The 20,156-nt window shown below is 39.3% G+C and overlaps 2 protein-coding genes across 9 annotated transcripts in view; one reads left to right on the top strand and one right to left on the bottom strand.

Annotated features, from left to right (window-relative positions):
- Window positions 1–967: 967 nt before the first annotated feature.
- Window positions 968–18,535, bottom strand: BBIP1 (BBSome interacting protein 1). Of its 4 annotated transcripts, none has more exons than XM_045568804.1 (4): window positions 18,306–18,535; window positions 17,288–17,380; window positions 1,999–2,075; window positions 968–1,259 (listed from the first exon to the last, which is right to left on the bottom strand). In XM_045568804.1, the coding sequence occupies exons 3-4, from the start codon at window positions 2,042–2,044 to the stop codon at window positions 1,093–1,095; spliced, it is 213 nt and encodes a 70-aa protein (XP_045424760.1). In that variant the 5' UTR covers window positions 2,045–2,075; window positions 17,288–17,380; window positions 18,306–18,535; the 3' UTR covers window positions 968–1,092. The 4 variants fall into 4 exon arrangements, with proteins under 4 accessions (XP_045424760.1, XP_045424759.1, XP_045424761.1 ...); XM_045568803.1 differs by lacking the exon at window positions 18,306–18,535 and adding an exon at window positions 18,025–18,297; XM_045568805.1 differs by lacking the exon at window positions 17,288–17,380 and having other exon boundaries at window positions 18,306–18,405.
- SHOC2 (SHOC2 leucine rich repeat scaffold protein) overlaps window positions 17,948–20,156 on the top strand; it is a 69,180-nt gene continuing 66,971 nt past the window's right edge. For 2 of the 5 annotated variants that reach the window (XM_045568801.1, XM_045568795.1), the window contains exon 1: window positions 18,516–18,834. The gene's annotated coding sequence lies outside the window, so the exon portion shown is untranslated. Of the gene's footprint in view, window positions 18,179–18,515; window positions 18,849–20,156 lie in introns of those variants that run through there. The other 3 variants (XM_045568796.1, XM_045568799.1, XM_045568798.1) reach the window with 3 other exon arrangements.

Here is a 20,156-nt window from a genome sequence, read left to right as displayed (position 1 = left end):
CTTAATGTTCATATTAATATTTACTGATGGGCTCTTTCAAGCCCATATTACTTAGGCTTATATAATTATGGTAACCATTTTTAGGTATTTAGTTTGATACCTGGGTGATAAAGGTAGTCATGCAATTTATAAGTCCTTAATACGAGTGTAATTAAAAGCTTAGCTGAATACAGAATAGGTGAAGATTTCTTAAAAATCAAATTTAAGAAACAGTTTTGTCATTACTAGTAGGATCAGTTGGTTAGGCAAGATAGCATTAAACATAACATGGCACACAAAATTGGATAAAAAAAAATTGTTTTAACGTGGGTAATGTAAAAGCCCAACATAAACACTTTATGCAAGATTGGACTGTATCTTCATATTCATATTTTTAATAAACATGTAAAGATTCTGTATATATAAAAGCTGCATTTAGTCACTTGAGCCTAAGAATCTTATCCACAAAACTGATAGCAATAGGAATGGTGAATGATAATTTAATTTGCAAATCTAAAAACATGACTTGAGTTAAAAAAAATCCTATAAAATTTGGTTCAAAGTTTAACTCTTTATGTTCAATTCAAACCAGAGTGTTTAAATTCACAACATGTTTAATCATCCTTGGGTATTTTTGTATTATTTATATAAATACTATCAGTTTTTTTTTTTTTTTGAGACAGAGTCTCGCTCTGTTGCCCGGGCTAGAGTGAGTGCCGTGGCATCAGCCTAGCTCACAGCAACCTCAAACTCCTGGGCTCAAGCGATCCTCCTGCCTCAGCCTTCGGAGTAGCTGGGACTACAGGCATGCGCCACCATGCCTGGCTAATTGTTTTCTATATATATTTTTAGTTGGTCAGATGATTGCTATTTTTTAGTAGAGATGGAGGTCTCACTATTGCTGAGGCTGGTCTCGAACTCCTGACCTCGAGCGATCCACCCTCCTCGGCCTCCCAGAGTGCTAGGATTACAGGCGTGAGCCACTGTGTCCAGCCTACATGAATAGAATCAGTTTTATTTACAAATACTACTTTCAGCATACACATGGAGGTTTTCTAGTTATTGATAAATAGTAGATAAGGTATGTTGTTCCCTAAAGTGCTAAGTTATCAGTCAGTGGGTTATTTGTTGTTGTTCCTTTTCTGCCATTTCTTGTTGGCGAATTGTATCCTGTGCTGCTTGTTGCATTTTCTCCAGTTTTTCCAGAGTCAGAGATTTTAAGGGTAAAAGTTTAGGTTTACACAGGACCATTGTGGTTACATCTTCCACAGACAATTGCCCTAAGTTTAAAAAGAAATAAGAATTAATTCCAGGGACATAACACAGTTGTTTGGTATTTTGAATGTGCAGCTAGAATGAAGGTGTAAGAACTTACTTCATTGTCAATGAAAAACTCTTGTACCTAGACTGAGTTTTGCTTTGGGACCAGAAGGATAGTTACCCCAAAAGCAACATTTCTTAATACCAGGGTGTTCTTGAAGAAGACAAGTTTTGAGCTTTCTACCCAAGACTCTAAGCTACCATAGATGACTTTTTCTGTGAAATGTTTAATTTTAAATAAGATTTGGGAGAATATATACATAGTGCATAAAAATAAAGTATGGTATTAATTTAACCTGAATATTCTAATTACTGAATTAAACCGTCAGCTTTTCTTAATATTCCTTGATTTAGGTTTTGTTTTCTCCACTTTCAGACCATATTTAGTTATTATGGTAAATTCCATTATGTTATTTAATTGAAAATTTCATATAGTAATATGCAATCTTGGGTATACAAGGATTTCTAATTATAAGAAAAGATGCTTCATTTGTTGTCCTTTTACTGGAAAAAAGAAGTGAGGATCCCTCCTTTACGACCTACTGGTGAAAAAAAGTATATAGTAAAAGTGGACAGTAAATAAGACATAGAACAAAATAGCTACAGATGTTTAGCTGTTAGGCCTACTGTGTGACACTACCTATCACTTTGTTGGTCCCTATAATATTTAATGACCTAAGTATTTGTGATGTACATTACCTTGTTTTGGAAGAACTTCCCGGAACATTGACTTCACTTCCGCCATATCTTAATTACTGGATACAGTTAAGATTTTCCTTCAATGAGAAATCAATTATTAATATTGTTCAAGAATAAATCCACAAAGGACATTGCCTGAGACATTTCCATTATAGTTTAAGAAGTAAAATCAATTCCTATAGAAAGTGAACTACCACATCTTTGCATAATACTCCCATTAATTTCCTGTGATTCTTTTCATTGAAACAAGGTTGAGATGGTTTATATAAGCATCTAGATCTTGTCAACTTCAATTAGTGGAGGTGTTAATTGTAAGGCTGGGTGTTCTAAATTTTTTCCCCTCCTAGTGAAAAAGTGGTAGGGCTTTAGTTTTTTAGGCAAAGATGATTAAAGTATGAGCTAAGGAAAAGGCATTTATGTGCAGCCATTGTGGTTTACTGGTAGCATCTTCCCTAAATGGCAAGTGACGTTAAACAAACAAAAAACACCATTTGAGAGGTGGGATGAGGCAGGTAGTTAGGAAAAGGAGGTAGTAGGTAAATGTTTCCTAAAATTCCCCCTTCTCTCAATAGCTAACACTAACAGTTGGCTTCTACTTTTAATCCCTTTGCCGTAACAACAAACAGCATCCTAAGGATCAGTTACTGGCTACACAGCTGTAATTTGTAAGGAAGCAACGCAACTGGCCCTTGAAGAACAGAAAAAAGGTATGCATGCTTTCATTTTACTATTTTCCTCTTAATACAAAGATGCTGTATGCTAGAGGACCCGTGTATACCTTCATATGAGTATTTTTATTTTTTATGAACATCCCAGCATACATGCCATCTTTGGCCAGTGACATTTGCTCCAAGTGTCAAATATCCCAGATAAATGCTATGCTATATGTTCAAGGTGTTCTTGACTAAGCTGTAGAATAATCCCTTTTCCAAACACAGATGCCTCTCCAGACAGTCCCACCCATTTAGTGATTCACCGTACTGATGCAATCTTACCATGCATCTTTCACAACATCACCACTTCAGAAGAAAGATTTATTGTTTATAAAGTGGTAATGCTGGCTTGGTGCCTGCATTTACTGCCAACTGCAAATTAATTATAATCAAGTGAAGCTGCTTCTGGTCTTTGCTATTCCTGCTCCACTACTTTTTGACATTCCTAATAAAAGCTTCCTACTCTCCATCCACCAAGCTTCTTCCCCTTTCTTCAAATTTTTTATTCTGGAATGTCTAAATTCCTGAGAAACCTCTATCTGCTTTCCAGAATTCTGTCATCAAGCTTTACCCCTATACTGCTCTTTCAGGAAAAGAAGATGTGAAATAGGGACTGGACCAGGAATAAAGCAACTTACCACTAAATGGAATGTAAGGTAAATAGAATATGCAACTTCCTTAGAATGCACATCCTACCACTCTCTCTCCTTCTTGGGTCTGCTAGTGGTACCTAGTGATCATTGCTGGGTTTTTTTCCAGGTCAGGTTGAAGGCTAGTAACATTGCAGTTCCCTGATTAGCCTTGAATAGAGCTATCAAAAACAACACCCTAGACATTATAATGAAAATATTCATTATGCCCTTATTGGATGCAAATCTGACACGATATGCCAATGAAAGGGAGGATAGACACTACGGCTGCTGGTAAATGTGAAGGAAATACATAGCAGCTAAGAATTCTTATATGTGTCACCAAAGTGCTAAAGTAGTGGGTGAACAAATACTTAAATCTTACCTGTTTTATATAGTAAGCAAGTCCAGCTACTCAGAATTCAATCATTATCCTTTGTTTTCTCTTAGTCTATACCTCTTTTACATCCAAAATCTGGCCTGAGGAAAACACTGAAACTTCGTACTCTACCAAACCTTCAGTTCTCTGTTTGACTAAGCTGCCAATTTTACTGGGCAAGGGTGTGGGGCCAAGTACTGGTAGGGAGTGGGTTGGGCCTGGCATGGGGAAGATCAGTGTCAGTCACTTGACTGGATGGAATATCTGCTTTACTAGGGTTGGTTCTTATTCCTAGGCCCCCTTAGGCATTGGCAGGAGAGAAACAGGAAGGGAAGGGCCAAAGTCAGCAAGGTGGTGGTTGGATGGACAGCACTGGCTGGATTATATTGTCTTGATAATCAACTGTCCTGGGAGTCCAGAGTAGGAAGAAGAACAATCATGTGTCCCTTAATGATGGGACACGTTCTGAGAAATACATCGTTAGGTGATTTTGTTGTGCTGTGAATATCATATAGTGTACCTAAGCAAACCTAGATGGTATAGCCTATTATTCCTATGCTACAAATCTGTACAGCATGTTACTACACTGAATACTGTAGGCAACTGTAACACAATGGTATTTGTGTATGTAAATATATAAACATAGAAAAGGTATGTGCTAGGACATCAAGACCATTACAATGACTAAGAGGTCACTAGGTGACAGGAATTTTTTGGCTCCATTATAATCTTATAGAACCACCGTTGTGTATGCAGGTTGTCATTGACTGAAATGTTATGCAATGCATGACTGTATTTATTTCCTTCTCCCATGTGGCTTAATAGCCAAACATGGGTGTCTGGCAACATGGTATAATGAATGCACTCTTAAGCAGTTGTAAGAGTAATTTCTTATTGGTTAGGTAGAGGTAAATAAAACCAGGGACAGATGGGCCAAAGAAGAAACATAATATCTATGGCTGAAATTCATGTTTCATACAATTGCCATGGCCATTTAATTCAATAAATATGTGAATGCTTACTGTTGGCACTGTTCATCAGTGAACAAAACAGACAAAAACAAAACCTTTGCTCCTTTGGAGTTTACTGTCTAGACTAAGGGGAGAAAAACAAATTGAATGCTAGCAGGTAGTTAAATGCTATAGAAAATAATATTAAGGGGATTTAGGAAAGCTGGGGGAGGTGGTATTTCAATTTCAATATGGAAATTATGATGGCCTCATTAAGAAGCTGACACTTGAGGAAAGACTGCTTTTGTGTGTGTGAGTGTATGTGATGTGTCTTTTGAAACTGCAAAAAGTCAAAAGCCTGACAGTATCCACAGTTAAAGAAGGAATAGGGAAATTAGCATTCTGTTGTTACAGCTTTTTTAGAGAGGTATAGTTTCTTGTTTATAATTCTCCCAGAGATAATAGTTTTTATGCATAATGCATTTCAAAATCATGACATGGTATGTAAATCTCTTGTAGCTAAATTAATGCAAAAGAACTCAGAGGAAAACCAAATCTTTGTCATGAAATATTTTGCTATGCTTTAGGAGTGAGAGTTAAAAGACAGGTAAGGAAGGATTACTGCTTTAAAATAAATCATACACATTTGGACAGGTTAAAAATATCTGGGGTTATTTAGTTTGATAACCACACTAAATTATGTGTGTGGGACCAGACTAGATTGCTGAAGTGCCTTTCTGAACTTTGAGAATATACCAGTGGTCCTCAAATTTTCTACTTGCATACTCCCAAAGAGATTTTGAAAAACTAGGTAACATTTTATATATTTCTGAATTGACACATACATTTTTTCATAAGTTTAGTTATAACGGATATAATGTCCAGCACATTTAAAAATAACTTTTACATCAGTCTTTTAAAAATATATCCAATAAAATCTAAATATCATAGCAATTTGATAGACACCATTATCCATTAATTAGAAAATGAAGAGATTTTTTAAGTCAGAAACTTTATATCATCTTTTTTCTCCCCACATCTCTATTTCCATCTCACTCACTTTTATTCTAATATAACACATTTTCATGCTTGATATTTTAATGATCATTCTATCATACTTTTTTCTTACAAAAATGTTTATAAATTTAAATTAAAACTACTCTGGATTCAGTTGTTACAATTAATATGAAATTGGTCAAAACTACACATTAATAAAATAATTACTGAACATAAAAAAGTTATAAGAACAGAACTTTGTTTTCTCAATTAGTTCATGTACATACATGGTTTACTTGTTACAGTTTTTTTTTCATTTTTACTGATGTAAGCACTGAGATGGGAATGGGAAAATTTTTTTCAATCTCTGAAGTTATATGTTAAAAATCATATACTGATCTATCATTAAAAATTAATTTTAAATGATGGACAGATTACTGAATTAAGTGTTGCTTCCGTATTGCTGAAAGCTAGAACTAAACAGCCTCCTGACTTACAAAAGCACTACTTACCTAATAATCAGTGAAGCCCTTGTCGTTTTCATAGTTTCCTTTTGTCTGTTTGTTTAGCACCTAGGAAATTTTTACCCTCTGGAGCATTTCATCATAATAAGATTCTACATGGGCTAGAGAGATGCGTTTCCTTGGTGAAGTCTTAGAAAGATGATTGTGAAAGAGGAGATGGGAAATGAGATTAAGCAAGATGGTTTATCTGTAGGACCATTTTCTCAAGGAATTCTTTATCAGCAGATACTATATACGAAAGTTTAGGTTCTGGAAATTGATTACTCTTAACCTAGCTTGCGTGCATACCCCTCTGGTTGTCTTCAGGCATCTTGAAGGACATGTGAACTCTGGTATAAAGACTGATCATCTACACAATAAATTACACCATGTTGTTCTTTGACATGTTAATGGACTTTCTAAGAAGATTCCATAATTATTAAATTTGAGAAGCCCAGTACTTTTTAGAAACTTTATTATGTAAAGTATGTGATGAATCTCAAACAGGACAATTGAGTATATATTGTTTCTTAAACTTATTTGATCCTGGAATCCTTTAAAAGTGCTTTTATGGGACTAGCGTTCCATAGAATACACTTTGTACTCCTAAGACAACAACACTTTCAATACCCTGTATGTAATAAGATGCTATAAATTAAGCAAATATTAAGGAAAATACCAATATTTGCAAATAACAAATTTCAAAATTGGTAAAGGCTACATTTCTTCTGAATGTAACATTAAGATCAATTGAAGAACAGCTTATCTTCTTTCCCTAATAAGTGGAAAGTTTAGACCAACTTGGACAAAAATGTCTTTTTATAAACAAATTATTTAAATATGAAGAGACAAAATCTTCTTACAGAGTATTTGGGGATTTGGCAAAAATGACAGCTATTCTTTTTTCTTATCACAAGGAAATTCTGATTGGGGGGGGGCCTTCTAGTGAAACAAGTAGAATACTTTGTGCCAAAATGTTAACTAATAGTTATATTTATGGGCCTCATTTCTACATTCTAATTTTATTACATGAACATCCATTATTAATAAAAGGTTAAGAACAAAATTGAAGTATTCAAATGACAAGTTATCTTATATTGAAATTAAGTCAAGGTGAGATTGACCTAGACATAGTTTCTAGGTTTGAGGATGCTGGGGGACAAAGGGAGAGACAAATAAGCATTTAGGCAATGTAAGTTTTGTACTTAGAGGCAAATGTAAAAAATGCCATGGGAACACAAATGAGGATCAATTGTGTCATGCACAGATGATGTAGGGGAGAATATCAGGTACAGGTAACAACAATTTGTGCAGAGACATGAAGTTGTGCAATACACAGCACAGAGTGCATTATAGGGTGGAGGGGCAGTGATGGTAAAAAAGTTACTAGCAACTAGCCTGGAAACAAACCCAAACTAAACTGTAACCAAATTAGTTTTGAAAGAACCATTGAAATATTTAAAAAATGAGAATGACCTGAACAGATCTAAATGTGTTTAGAAGGACAAATAAAAGGCTCTTCAGATAGTCTAGGTGCAGGTGAAAAATGGATGTTTTCATAATGACAACTAGCTACACTGTATAGGGAAAGCACAAGAAGGGGAGAAGGACAAGAGTTCAATTTTTGGAATCTAATGACTACGATATACTTGTGAGACTTTTTAGAAGAAATATCAAATAGGCAAAGGGAAGTATGAGTATGAAGCAGTTACTTAAGTAGAAGCTGTGATAGAGTGGTGGTAATTCTGACCAGCAAAAACAATGATACCCTCAATATATTCTCCATTAATGAGGCAATCATCTTTATACAAACAAAAGCAATCAGCAACAGGGCCTTTCAAACTGTGAAGAATAAGATTTATATAATTTTGTTATGAAAAAGTTGGCTCTTATGCCATCTCTTTGACTTGAATGTTATGGACCTGTAGAAGACCTTTAAACAGAATCTTTTACTAAGATTGTACCTGTGGACCTATCACCTATTTGGGAAAAAACAGTCTAGCTCATAGTCCTTTGTTCAAGAAAGTATGAATCTCTAAAGTGGCCATAAATTATGAGTTTGTACGCCAAAATTAATGCCGTACCTTGTATTCTATTTGAAAATAAACCCTGGATATCCTTATCACCTAGAGTGATAAAGGATGCTGCTGTAGGTGACAAGCAAGGGAATTATTCTTCCAGAGTAGAAAACTAATAAATGTTAACAATAAGAGAAGGAATTTGGAATCACAGAGTGCCTATCTGAACTGATTTTTTTGTCTCAACAAACACACTAATGTCTATAATGTACCAGCCACAAGCAACAAGCACCACATGTACTATCAAATTGGTACTAATTGATCAACACTTATGTACACATATGGAAGTAACATTCATTGGGTGTTGTGCAGAGGGGATGGGTAAATGCACACCTAATGGGTGTGGTGCACACTGTTTGGGATGGGCATGCTTGTAGCTCTGAATTGGGCAGTGCAAAGGCAATATATGTAACCCAAACGTTTGTACCCCTGTAAAATTTTGAAATAAAACAAAACAAAGCCAAAAAAAAAAAAAGTACCAGCCACAGCTAAATGAGGGAGACAGAGTAGGGAAGAACCAGTTCCTTTCCTTGAGGAATCTGGGGGAGGTGAGGTGGGGAAAGAGACTCTTGTAAATAAATAATTATAATTGAATATAATGGACTTTAATAAAAGCATGCCTGCTATATCTTAAGAAATGAAAACCATGAACTACTTGGCCCAGGATAAGGGATAGTGGGTGGACTCTGAAGAATTACTAAACTTGACCTTGGAGCTAGTCCCAGAAAGATGAATGAGGGTTTATTAGGAAGAGAAGGTAGTGTAGTAAGGGGTGGATGTTCTAGACAAAGTGAACAAATACGTTCAGAGGAGAAGCATAAAAAACCGTGGTCTGAGGGAATGGCTAGAGTACAATATGTGTGCAGTGTGCACTAGGTACTATGGTGCGACTGATTAGATGGAGGCCAGTTCATGCTTAGCCTTTAATGCCATGCCTCAGAATTTGGACTTTATATGCCATAAACTGGAGGGAGCTAATTGGATAGGTCTAAGTGGTTATGTGACATAAGATTTGTTTTTTGGAAACATATATTCTAGACAAAACAAAGAAAAAACCCCAAGAGATAACCAGAGGCAAGGAGATGAATAAGGAAGGAAGCTATAATTGTTTAGGTAAAATGATGAAAGTATGAACTAAAACAGTGATAACAGACATAAAGAGGAGAAGATACAAGAGTATTCAAGGGTGTAAGAAGTTGAGATTCAAACCTCCACCACCTTCCTGCTCCCTACCCACTTTGGGTGGTAAGGAAATGATCAAGGATGGCTGACATGAGCTAACATGATTAAGTGGAGGGTGCAGGTGTTAATTCAAGTTGGGAACACAGGGGAGACAGTTGGGAAGGACCTGCGAGTTAGGTATGGACCCAAACAGTGGAAGTCCAACAGGAAGGTAAAAAGGACTGGAGGTCCAGAGAGTCAATGGTACAGTAGCATAACTATAGAGGTCGATATAATTACCCAAGAAGGATGTGGAAAGATGGTCGGTGGTGGAATGGTGGTAAAAAGAGTCAAGAGTATAGTGTGGTACTTGAAAGAGGCATCTGAAGTCAGATTATAAACTTAAATAAATTCTCTAAGCCTTAGTTTTATCTGTAAAATAAAGTTTATAAAGGCATCAACTTGAGATGGCTGGTGCATTAAAGATATAATTCATATAAAGCCATCAGATCAGTCCCTGACACATGATGAAAGCTCAATGAATGTCCACAATTATTACCATATTGTATCATTACATTGTTGTAATAAAATCAGACTTTCAGAAAAATATATCTACTTATTAACAAGCATTAGAGTTATAGAAGCTTATTACTAAAACAGAATGAAGAAAAACATAGGCAAGTAGGAACACTTAAGAATTCTCCACCCATTCTCTCTACACCCTTACTGTCTTAAAAGTTATATAAAAGGTAGACTAGTTTAAATGCCTAGGCATCTACCTTAGCTTCTTTCCTTTAGTCTAGTTTAGTGGCTGTTAAATTTTAATCTGCTTAAGAATAACAATAACAGCCCAGTGTTTTAGTACAAAGTCATATATGTATTTTAACTATGACATTTTAAAGAATTTTCTACAGTAAAGTTGAAAATAACTTTTATTACCCTAAAAGGTGACTTTAGAATTGAATTACCCATGTACCCACCCACCTCCCACTAGGTGTCTCTGCCAATGTCTAGGAAAAGTTATCTTGTCCAACATTACATAAGTGGAGAAAAAGGATTTGAACTCGTGTCTGCCTCACTCCAAAGCCTGGTCCCTCTTCAGTTTTCTCTATTCTGAATCTGCATGAATGGCCTGGATGCCCCAAGTAGATTTAGTATGGATATCCACCAAAGGAACAACAAAATTTAAGATGATTTTAGAGAAATGTTAGACAGTAGACTATACTGTGTAGAAGCCAATGAAGGGTGAAGTAACATATAATCTTCAATTTCTACTGAAATGGGCAATTTTGAAACCACTAATAACTTTTGGAATGGAGGATGAAAATAAAACATTAGTCAAACAGTAAATTTCAGGAATGAGGTAGATGAAAAAATAAGTGTAGCATACTGACTTAAGCATTACATTTTGTTTTTCCTCTTTAGTTTGGGAACTATGTCACAATCAGACCAATGTATGACTCTAACCAACATGTGGATTTTCTTTCTCTTTTTAATTTTAGGATTTGCCATTCCAGTTGTCATGTTTGATAACACCCTGCAAGAAATCTCTTAGGAATAAAAACTGCTTTTTGACTGTGGATTATGTTTACAGCATTAAGTATATTTTTAAAAAACTTGACACTGGGAACTTTCAAATCTCAAGCTTAATTAGAAATATACAACACTTTAAAAGCTTACAAGTTTTGCATTTTTAAATTCTCTTCATCATGATATATCACAGATTATATGAAAGCTTATATTACAGCTCATATGAGAAGATATTGATTAGACCAAGATCCCAGGTTAAACAGCTGAATAGGACTATTGGCTTTAGATTACACCTATTTTCATCTAGCCATCTGGAAAATGTAAGCTGTGGTAACAGAGGAGTGCACAGAGAAGGGGACTAGATTACTAAAATCAAACATATTGTGGATGCTAAAGTCAAGTCTTGGTTTCAAAACTGTTCAGGACAGGATTCAGATCTGTTTTTTTAAAGCTGCCCTCTTAGGTCACACTAAGTCTCCCTAGTCTAATAGTTGATCTTTGCTGGGAGCCCCAAGGAGCCATTCTGTGGGTCAACGTGGTTATCATCTATAACGTGCCTACTACTCCTAACCTGTCATTAGGTCTTCATTGTGTTTCTTTTTTCCCTCCATTAATTTATCTAAACTTATCAGCTTATCCTAACTGTACAAAAGCCCATTCTTAAAGTTTGAAATGGAATGTGGCAGCATATTCTAGGGTTTGAAGTGTTTTAAACAAGGTATGGCAGCAAAATCCAATGTATGACTTAAATAAAACTGAGGTACCAGAGTTGTTTTCATTTTTTTCTGATCAGTCTATCTCATGTTTACATATTAAATGCAGACCAGGGTTGCACTTTGGTGCTAACTAGCTAAGTAGTTGTCCTCTATTTCAAGTTTATACTTTAAATGGAATACAGGGTTGTATTCTGGCCATATTGCTAACTAGCTGTGTGACCTTGAATACATTTCTTAACTAATCAGAGGTTTGGTTTTCTTATTTAAAAACATGTTTATTATCTATCTGGGTTGTATGTTTCAAGTAAAAAGTAGATGTAAAAGTGCTTAGAAATACAGTATGACATTCATTATTCCAGGTCTAATTTTCATATTGCTATAACAAAGGACTTGTTCTGGATTACCATTAAAGTAACTTTAAACTCTAAAAATCTTTGAATCCTCTAAACACCATGATACTTATAAGACAGCATGATCTATTTAAAGGTGTTTTTCTTTAAAAACCTGTTTTACTTACTTTACTTTTAAAGTAGCATGTGGGGCCAAATTGTATTCTTAAATATTTTGAAAAATATGATAATAAAGCAAACTGATCATAATATAACTCAAGGTTGAGAAAATGTGAACAAACTTCTAAGAGGGCAGCAAAGAGTAAAAATCTTTAAAATTGTAATCAAAGGAATAGAAGCTTGTTGTACCCTAAGAATCTATCTTGAATTTTTGATATAGATGACAAAGGACTTGTTGCCTAACCTAAGGGGTAAATGCACATGACATATGGCAGAAAGTAAACATCTCTAAAGCACTTTGAGATTCTCAACCAAAAATGCCAATCATATTTCCATGTAAGAAACACACAGGTCATAAACTGGTGGCTCTTGGTCCTATGCAGTTAAATGTTTTGTTGGTTTCCTAGATATTCAAAAGTATTTGAGCCAATGTTTAAAAATCAATTTCACATAAAAGCCAAATTTTAGCTCCACTTGACATAACTGGCAACATGAAGCCTGCATTCCCACAGGGCAAAATGTGGCTAGGACTGGGAGTGACGCCTCATTTAGGTAAGCATGTGCTCTGAATTCTCCAGCCCTCAGTAAGTACTGCCTATTGTTTTCCCTTACCTTACTTGACCAACCGCTACAGGCACTTGACTTTGCAATAAGAGTGAATGCAGTATTATATGCCAAACTGTCTGATTTTATCATTAATAGGTGTTGAGAAGCAAATATACAATCTTTGGGAGATGAAGGAAAACCAGAAGCAATCATAGTAAAGAACAGTAAAGGGTATTTTTCTCTTGTGAATATTTATTAAGTGAGCTCCTTTAAAGTAAATTCAATCTGCCTAGTGCAGGCTGTGAGTGGGGGTGGTGGGAATGGTAGGAATAATGGCAAAAATTTTTATCTTTTGTCTTATCCAAGACTTGTGGTTTACTGATAGATGAATTTTCAAAGCATAGTAGATTTCTAAAGGTAAACTAACATAAGAAGAAGGTGAAAGGGGGAGCCCAGAAAGAGTTTTTCAGCAGACACAAATTAGTAATGCTCACTCTCACTCAAGCAACTACCCACATGCTAGCAGAGTGCTTAATCTGGATTGATAATGTTTACCTGGAGATGCCAAGGAACATAATATGTCATAGTTGGAGACTATAGTAGATTCTATTCTGCTTTGTTATCTGGCATCTGCTGGTAGAAAAGTCTTGCAACATGTTCAGTTTGGCTTATTAATTCAGACTCATGTGAATAAAATGTGCGTTGTCTAGCTTCTGAAATGTGCCGAGGCCTAAGACTGGGAATACTCTTGGATGATGCCATTGGTTCTGGTATACTCCAGTAGCAGACACTAGTATTGAGTTAGTAATGATACATCCTGCTTATGCAAAATGCCTTTGCCTAATTACCTTTCTTATTTCAAAATTCAGTACTAGACAGTGGTCCTAAAAATGTTGGCTGTTAAGCTTTAAAAAAGTATTTGCTCAGCACCTGATATATTTAGCTATTTCAACATTATGAAAGGAAAGAAAAATAAAAAATTGTTTGATACTTTACACAGTGTTTCTCAAAGCTGGATCCTCAAATCATCTGCATCAAAATCCCCTGGACTTTTTAAAATCCAGATTTTTCTGGAGCCCTCCAGAAATCGGAATCACTGAATCAGAATATCTGACTTTTAAGTTCCCACATTAAACTTGGAGAACTACTGTCTTAGATTCATTCTTTCACTCACTAAATATTTAATTTTTTTTTCTTTTTTCTGAGACAAAGTCTCACTCTGTTGCCTGGGCTAGAGTGCCATAGCATCATAATAGGTCACTGCAACCTCAAATTCCTGGACTCAAGGGATCCTCCTGCCTCAGCCTCTGGAACAGCTGGGACTGCAGGTATGCACCACCATGCTGGCTATCACTCACTAAATATTTAATGTCAACTGTGTGCCCAAATAGGACTGCTTTAGAAGTTATTAATAACTATCATATACTGACCACATTCCATGTGCAATACACCAAGCAAAAGCACTTTAGGCCAGGTGCGGTGGCTCATGCCTGTAATCCTAGCACTTTGGGAGGCTGAGGCCAGAGGATTACTTGAGGCCAGGGGTTTGAGACCAGTCTGAGCAAGACTGAGACCCTGTCTCTATAAAAAATAGAAAAATTAGCCAGGTGTGGTGGTTCACACCTATAGTTCCAGCTACCTGGGAGGCTGAAGCAGGAAAATCACTGGAACCCAGGAGTTTGAGGTTGCTGTGAACTATGATGAGGCCACTGCACTCTAGCCCAGGTGACAGAGCGAAACCCTGTCTTAAAAACAAAAAAAGAATAAAAAACCAACAAAAGCGCTTTACATATATTTGAATTAATTCTGTTCGACAATCCCTAGAGATTTAAAGGGTCCATTTACTAGATAATAAGGAAAATGAGTAGACTGTCCAAGGTCATCCAGCCAGTGAATGGTCCTGTTCCTGAAATCCAGGTCTGATTCTAAAACCTGTGATCTTAACTGGCATATTATTTTGCCTTACTTGAATCAGGAGTCAACTTAAAATTGTTTCATAGTCCCACGTCAGCAAATTTTTACACAAAGGAAGTAACTGATGGAGTATATTACTTAACTTTTAATATGATGGCTAAAAACATTCTATACCAATCTAAGAGATTCTGCCCTCCAGAGCATTTTCTTCCTTTCACTTATCTTTCGTGATCAAATATTAAGTCTAGGTGAGATAGTATAGGAGGTGGACTCTGGCTACCCTGCCTGAGCCTTGAGCCAAAGCTTAAGTCTGCTTACAATCCTGAGCAAAAGCTCTGAAAATGATTAACACCCAGCTTCAATAGAAGGTAGGTGCTTTCTTTAACGGGACATGGCAACCATTGGAGCAGGAGTCCGCTGGACCCAGTCAAAGCCAGCACAAACTGGTTACTGCCAAGATGAAGCCCAGAGTTGACAGTTCATAGAGCTTTTGCCTCATTTTCATGCTAAAAATCATGTGCAAGGGTGGAGATTTAACATGCTAATGAGACATGTGATATATGAAGAAGCACGATCATGGGGTGGGCAGCTACCAACAAAACTCCAACTCTGCATGCTATGAGTTCAATGCTAGTGTCAAACTTTCTTTAAAAAGTTCCCCAGCCCTTTGTTCAAAGAGCCAGTCTGGTTGCTCCTTAACCAGCACTGTTTTACCTTTGTTGGAGCAAAAGCCTACACTCCTTGCCCTCCCACCCTACAAAGCCTTGCCTGTATAAGTGTTCCTTTCTAGGTTTTGTGCCAATTTCTATTGATTCAGGGACCAAGAACCGTGAGGTCAGTAATGTAGGCTAGGAGGAGCACATGAGTTTGGCAGTCTTGAGAGTTTTCCTCTTGTGATTATAAAGTAAATTCCATACACACTTCTTTATCCATGTTCCTAATGTACTAAGTGTGAAGTATCACCTTGATTTTGCAATTTTTAATAGGCTCTGCTTAATGCTACCAAAAAGCTATCACAAAAACACCCGGACCAATTAGGACTTGTAAGAGAATTTCAGGGAGAAAAATAACATTGCCTAAATTGGAATTCGGCCAGATGGCCAACAGTTGCCTAGGTATCTGCTTTGATAACATCAAGATTCATCAGTATTTGAACTGCAGGGCCCACACATCTTTCAACAACAGTCTGCAAGGTGCCAGGAGTTGAAACTCATGAAACTATGCTGACATCAGTACACTTTGCTGCAGATTACATTGCATCAGCTCTAAGAATAGGCAAAGTAGCTGCAACACTTTATTAATGGTAGGCAGTCTATGCTGCCAGCCCAGAGCACTAACACAAACTTTATACACACAAGAGGATTAAATGCTAAACTCTTCTTTGTAGGACACCATAGCAGGGTGAGAATGCTGAAAGTGGGATGGATTTAACTAGCAACTCAAGGCAAAGGTACATGTAGTTGTATTTGAGAAGGCTCAGTCGTGAATGGGAAAGTATGAATACTGTAAAGTATTCCTGTAAAAAATGTTAAAGTTAATCTGACCAAGCCTCTAGACTAATTTCTGGTTTACAATAAATAACAAAAAAGGGGGGCCCATTTTCCAAAAAGACTCCTAGCTTGAACCCTTCAAAATGCCAATGTCACAGGGGGAAAAAAGAAGATGGGGGAATTGCCCTAGATTAAAGCTGAAAAGTTACAATATCCAAATACAATACATAAACCTTGACTGGATCCTGATTTTTGGGGGAAGACGGGTAGAGGAGAGGTATAAAAGACACTCTTGAGTCCAGAAAATTTGCACATGGACTGGATTTCAAATATTTCAGAATTATTAATTTCCTTGGCTGTAATAATAATATGTTTTGCAGGAGAACTTCAAAATTCTTAGGAAATTCATATTAGAAGTTTTAGGGGTGTCTGACTAACAGTAGGTGTCTGCGACTTCTTTCCAAATGGTTCAATGACAATGAAAAAGTACATGAGATGAAATAAATATGGCAAAATGTTCAAAATGTTAACAACTTGGGTATGGGTGAAGGGTATATGAATGTTCATTATATTCTTTCAGGTTTTTAACGTATGAACAATTTTATAGTAAAACATTTGGGGAAAAAAGCATGTTAGAAAGACTTCAGAGGGGAAACCTGAGAAAAGGTTGAGTAGCAGGGACTATGGTGAATTTTTGATAAACTGAAGGTCCATAACATTTGGCTGGCAGTGTCTTGGGCATCCAAGAGACATCCAATATATTCAATCTTTCAGTAAGTATCAAAATAATATCATGTGCAGAGTGAAATAATAGGCAAATGAATCTGATACAAAGCATTCTATTTAGGTGTAAATATGATAGTGCAGCTAAAAACACAAGCAGCTGTCATATAAACTAGTGATTGCATAAGAGGTACTAAAAGTGCTAAACTCATAGGAAATTACTTTCTGCTGGGGACAATCTGGAAACACAGCTCTAAGGATAACAGAATCATGGATTCAGAATCACAAAATGTTGGTCCTACAACAGACTTCAGTGATTAACCCCCGAAGAAACAAGAGTAGTTCATTTTGGCTGGAGCATGAGTACTAAGGAAGTAGATATAACTTAAGTAAAGAAGGTAGGCTTGCACCCTTATTATTGACTGGCTGCGTATAAACAATATTTAATTTACCTGAAAGTTCTGGTTTTTTTCCCCGCAGCTTTAGCATCCAACCCGGTATTACCAAGGTGACTGAGAGTTCTTGACTCAAGCCTACAGAAGGAACTATGAGATAATGTGTGATAACCTAGTAAAGAGCCATATAAAAATATGGTATTTTTAAAAATATTCACAAGTTGTTTAATAAACCGTAGACACGAAGGATTAGGACAGTATACCCTCAACAAGAACTGCAGTCAAAGCTTACAAAGACTGAGGAAAGGACATAAAGGGAAAGGGGAGAAAAATCAGAATAGGAAAACAAGCTAGGGAAATAAGACTTAGAGGTCTTGCCGCGGTGATAAGGGATCATCTTTTTCTTTTGTAGCTGAAGGTGGGAAATTATTTCCTCCAGCTCCCTAATTCTCCATCCTCCAAAGGTCAGGTAGTGAAAGTACTTAATAGGAACTTGCAGAGGCACGGTCAGGACCTCCATTTTGCTGGAATTGGGGGCTCCGCCCGCAGGTCCGCGCCCATTCCCCGCCGGGGCACCCATTCGCCCCCGGTCGGCTCTGGCGGGGCTACGGAGGCCAGTCGAGCGGCCTCGCCCCACCGGGAGCCTCAGAGGGGCGGGCCGCCGCCTGGCCAGCCCGGAAAGAAAACCTTCTTCCAGCGGAAACGGCCCTGAGCCCAGCTCGCCTCAGCGCTCCGTCCCCCAGGGACGATCCGGCCCGGGCCTGCCCCACGGCTGGGGGCCGAGGGACACTCACCTCACTTGGCAACTCCGGTCAAGAATGGGCACCCCCTGGGGCGCGGGCGGCGGAGGCTATTCCAATCCTTCCTCCGTGACCCCATTCGGAAGTGCCAAATGCAACTTCCGGGCAGGAGAGGGATTTTCGGAGCCCTAAACTGTTGTTCTCCTAGGTAAGTGACCAGACGTCTCAGCAAAATAAGGGTCAGGAAGCCGGACCGGTAATCTGGAGTATGAATTAACTTACTAATTGGCCATGGGATGTCTGGTCACCTATGGTACCTCTTTGGGCCTACTTACAGAAGCATCCCTTCTGAGACGTTGCCCGGGGTAACGGTGAGATTGGGCGAAGGAAAAACCTACGTCACTCTGGAAACAGGAAGCCAGGAAACTCCCTGCCATTTTCAGTTATGGCTGCCTTAGCTTCAACAGTAACTTCCGATTGGGAGTTGTCACTCTACCTTGCCGGAAGCTTACTCTGTGGCCCGGCTAGCCAGCGGCACCCAGTGGGCGGGAGACGGCGTAGAGGAGCGGAGGAAAGGAAAAGGGCGGAGAGAGGGAAGCTGGCGCCAGTGTCTCGCTCTGATTGGCCAGCTTCGCTTGCTCTGTCTCCGCCTATTTTTCCTTCCCTGGCGAGTGACGGGCCCACGCCGGAGGGGTGGGGCGGGGCGTCGGAGCGGGAGTGTGTGGAGGGGCGGGCAGGGCGGGGCGGGGCGGGGCGAGTGGGGGAGGGGCGGGCGGGGGGCGGCGGTTGTGCAGCGTCGCTTCTTAGGAGGAGGAGGAGGAAGGAGGGCGAGCGAGGAGGATGGTGGAGTCGGGGCTCCTGACGGTAACCAGGGGCCGGTGAGGCGGAGGGTGTCTGTTGGTCGGTGCTTCCTGCCTTCCTTCCTGTCCGTCGGGCAGTCGAGCTGGCTGTCGGCTGGGGGAGGCCCCGCGCGCCCTGACAGGCGCGAGTCGGCGGGGCCGGGGCGAGGCCCGAGGGGCCGGGGCCCTGGGAGGCGCCGCGGCCGCCGCTTTCCCGGGTGCTGTCGCGGGAGTGCCGGGCCCTCGGAGCCGGCTCGCGTGGGAGCCCGCCGCTGGGCACCGGGAGGCAGTCGGCCGGCTCTGACAGCGGCCCGGTGGGCCTGCGGCGGCGGCGGGCGGCCGGGACAGCGCCTCGGCGAGGGCGAGCCGGCGCGAGGGCGCGGGCTGGGGGCGCCGGGCGGACTGTCCTGCCTCGCTCGGCTCCCGGGGGCGGCGGGCCCAGGCTGCGGGCGTCCGGGGTCCACGAAATGGTTGGCGAGGGCCCAGGTGCCGAGGTGGTGATACAGGGTGGGGTCTCTCCTCGCCCCCGCCCCGAAGCCCACCGCGCTCTCCCGTGCTCCTCTCCCTAAAGACCTTCGGTGAGGAGTGGTGAATCGGCTTTGGGTGTGTTGCTTGGTAAAGCGAGTTGTAGCCATTTAAGACCGCCTTGTTGAACATGCCTAATGGCAACCTCTCTCCGTGGTAGCATACCTTTGAGGGCTAGAGGAAAACTGTTCTAACTCTCCCCCGCTCCCCCGCCAAGCTCAAAACGCAAGAGGCTTCGGGGCAAAACGATTTTTCCCCCAGTCCCTCAGCATCCATTGTTTTGTACCATCCCCCTCCCCCCCCATGCCTAGGTAGAAGAATAATGACTCCAGAGCATTAATTTGCTTTTCTTTCTCTTCTTTCTTTCCTTTCCTTTCATCAGCAGAGGGTTTGAGTTATTGTGGAACTGTGGATTTACAAACAGGTGTAATGAATACCGTTTTGGGGAGTTACAAAGAAGATGCTTTGTGTGTGTGTGTGTGTGTGTGTGTTTAAGCTTTCAGTCCTTACAGTTGGCGATTTGATTTTCTTGTCTATCTGTTGCTTTGTATCATAATGGGGATGATGAGAATAAAAGAGGAAGCATTGTTTTGCAACCTACCCAAAGAAACATTTTCGAAGTCTCTGGGGATGCTGAAGCAAAATTAGTTTGCAGATGTGGCCTGTATAGTATTTGCCTCCAGCGGGATAACTAACAGTCTCTAGGTTTACACCTGTGTAATTTTTGTATACTCTTCATAGATGTCAGGAGCATCTACGTCTACTCAGAGATTGCTGCATCAAAAACTTATTTTTTGTTAGGTTTTTCAAAATCCTACCTTA

Source organism: Lemur catta, chromosome 14 (assembly GCF_020740605.2).
Source record: "Lemur catta isolate mLemCat1 chromosome 14, mLemCat1.pri, whole genome shotgun sequence".
NCBI classification, from domain to species: Eukaryota; Metazoa; Chordata; class Mammalia; order Primates; family Lemuridae; genus Lemur; species Lemur catta.
Note: the sequence above shows the minus strand (reverse complement) of the source record. Positions and strands in the feature narration are given on the sequence as shown.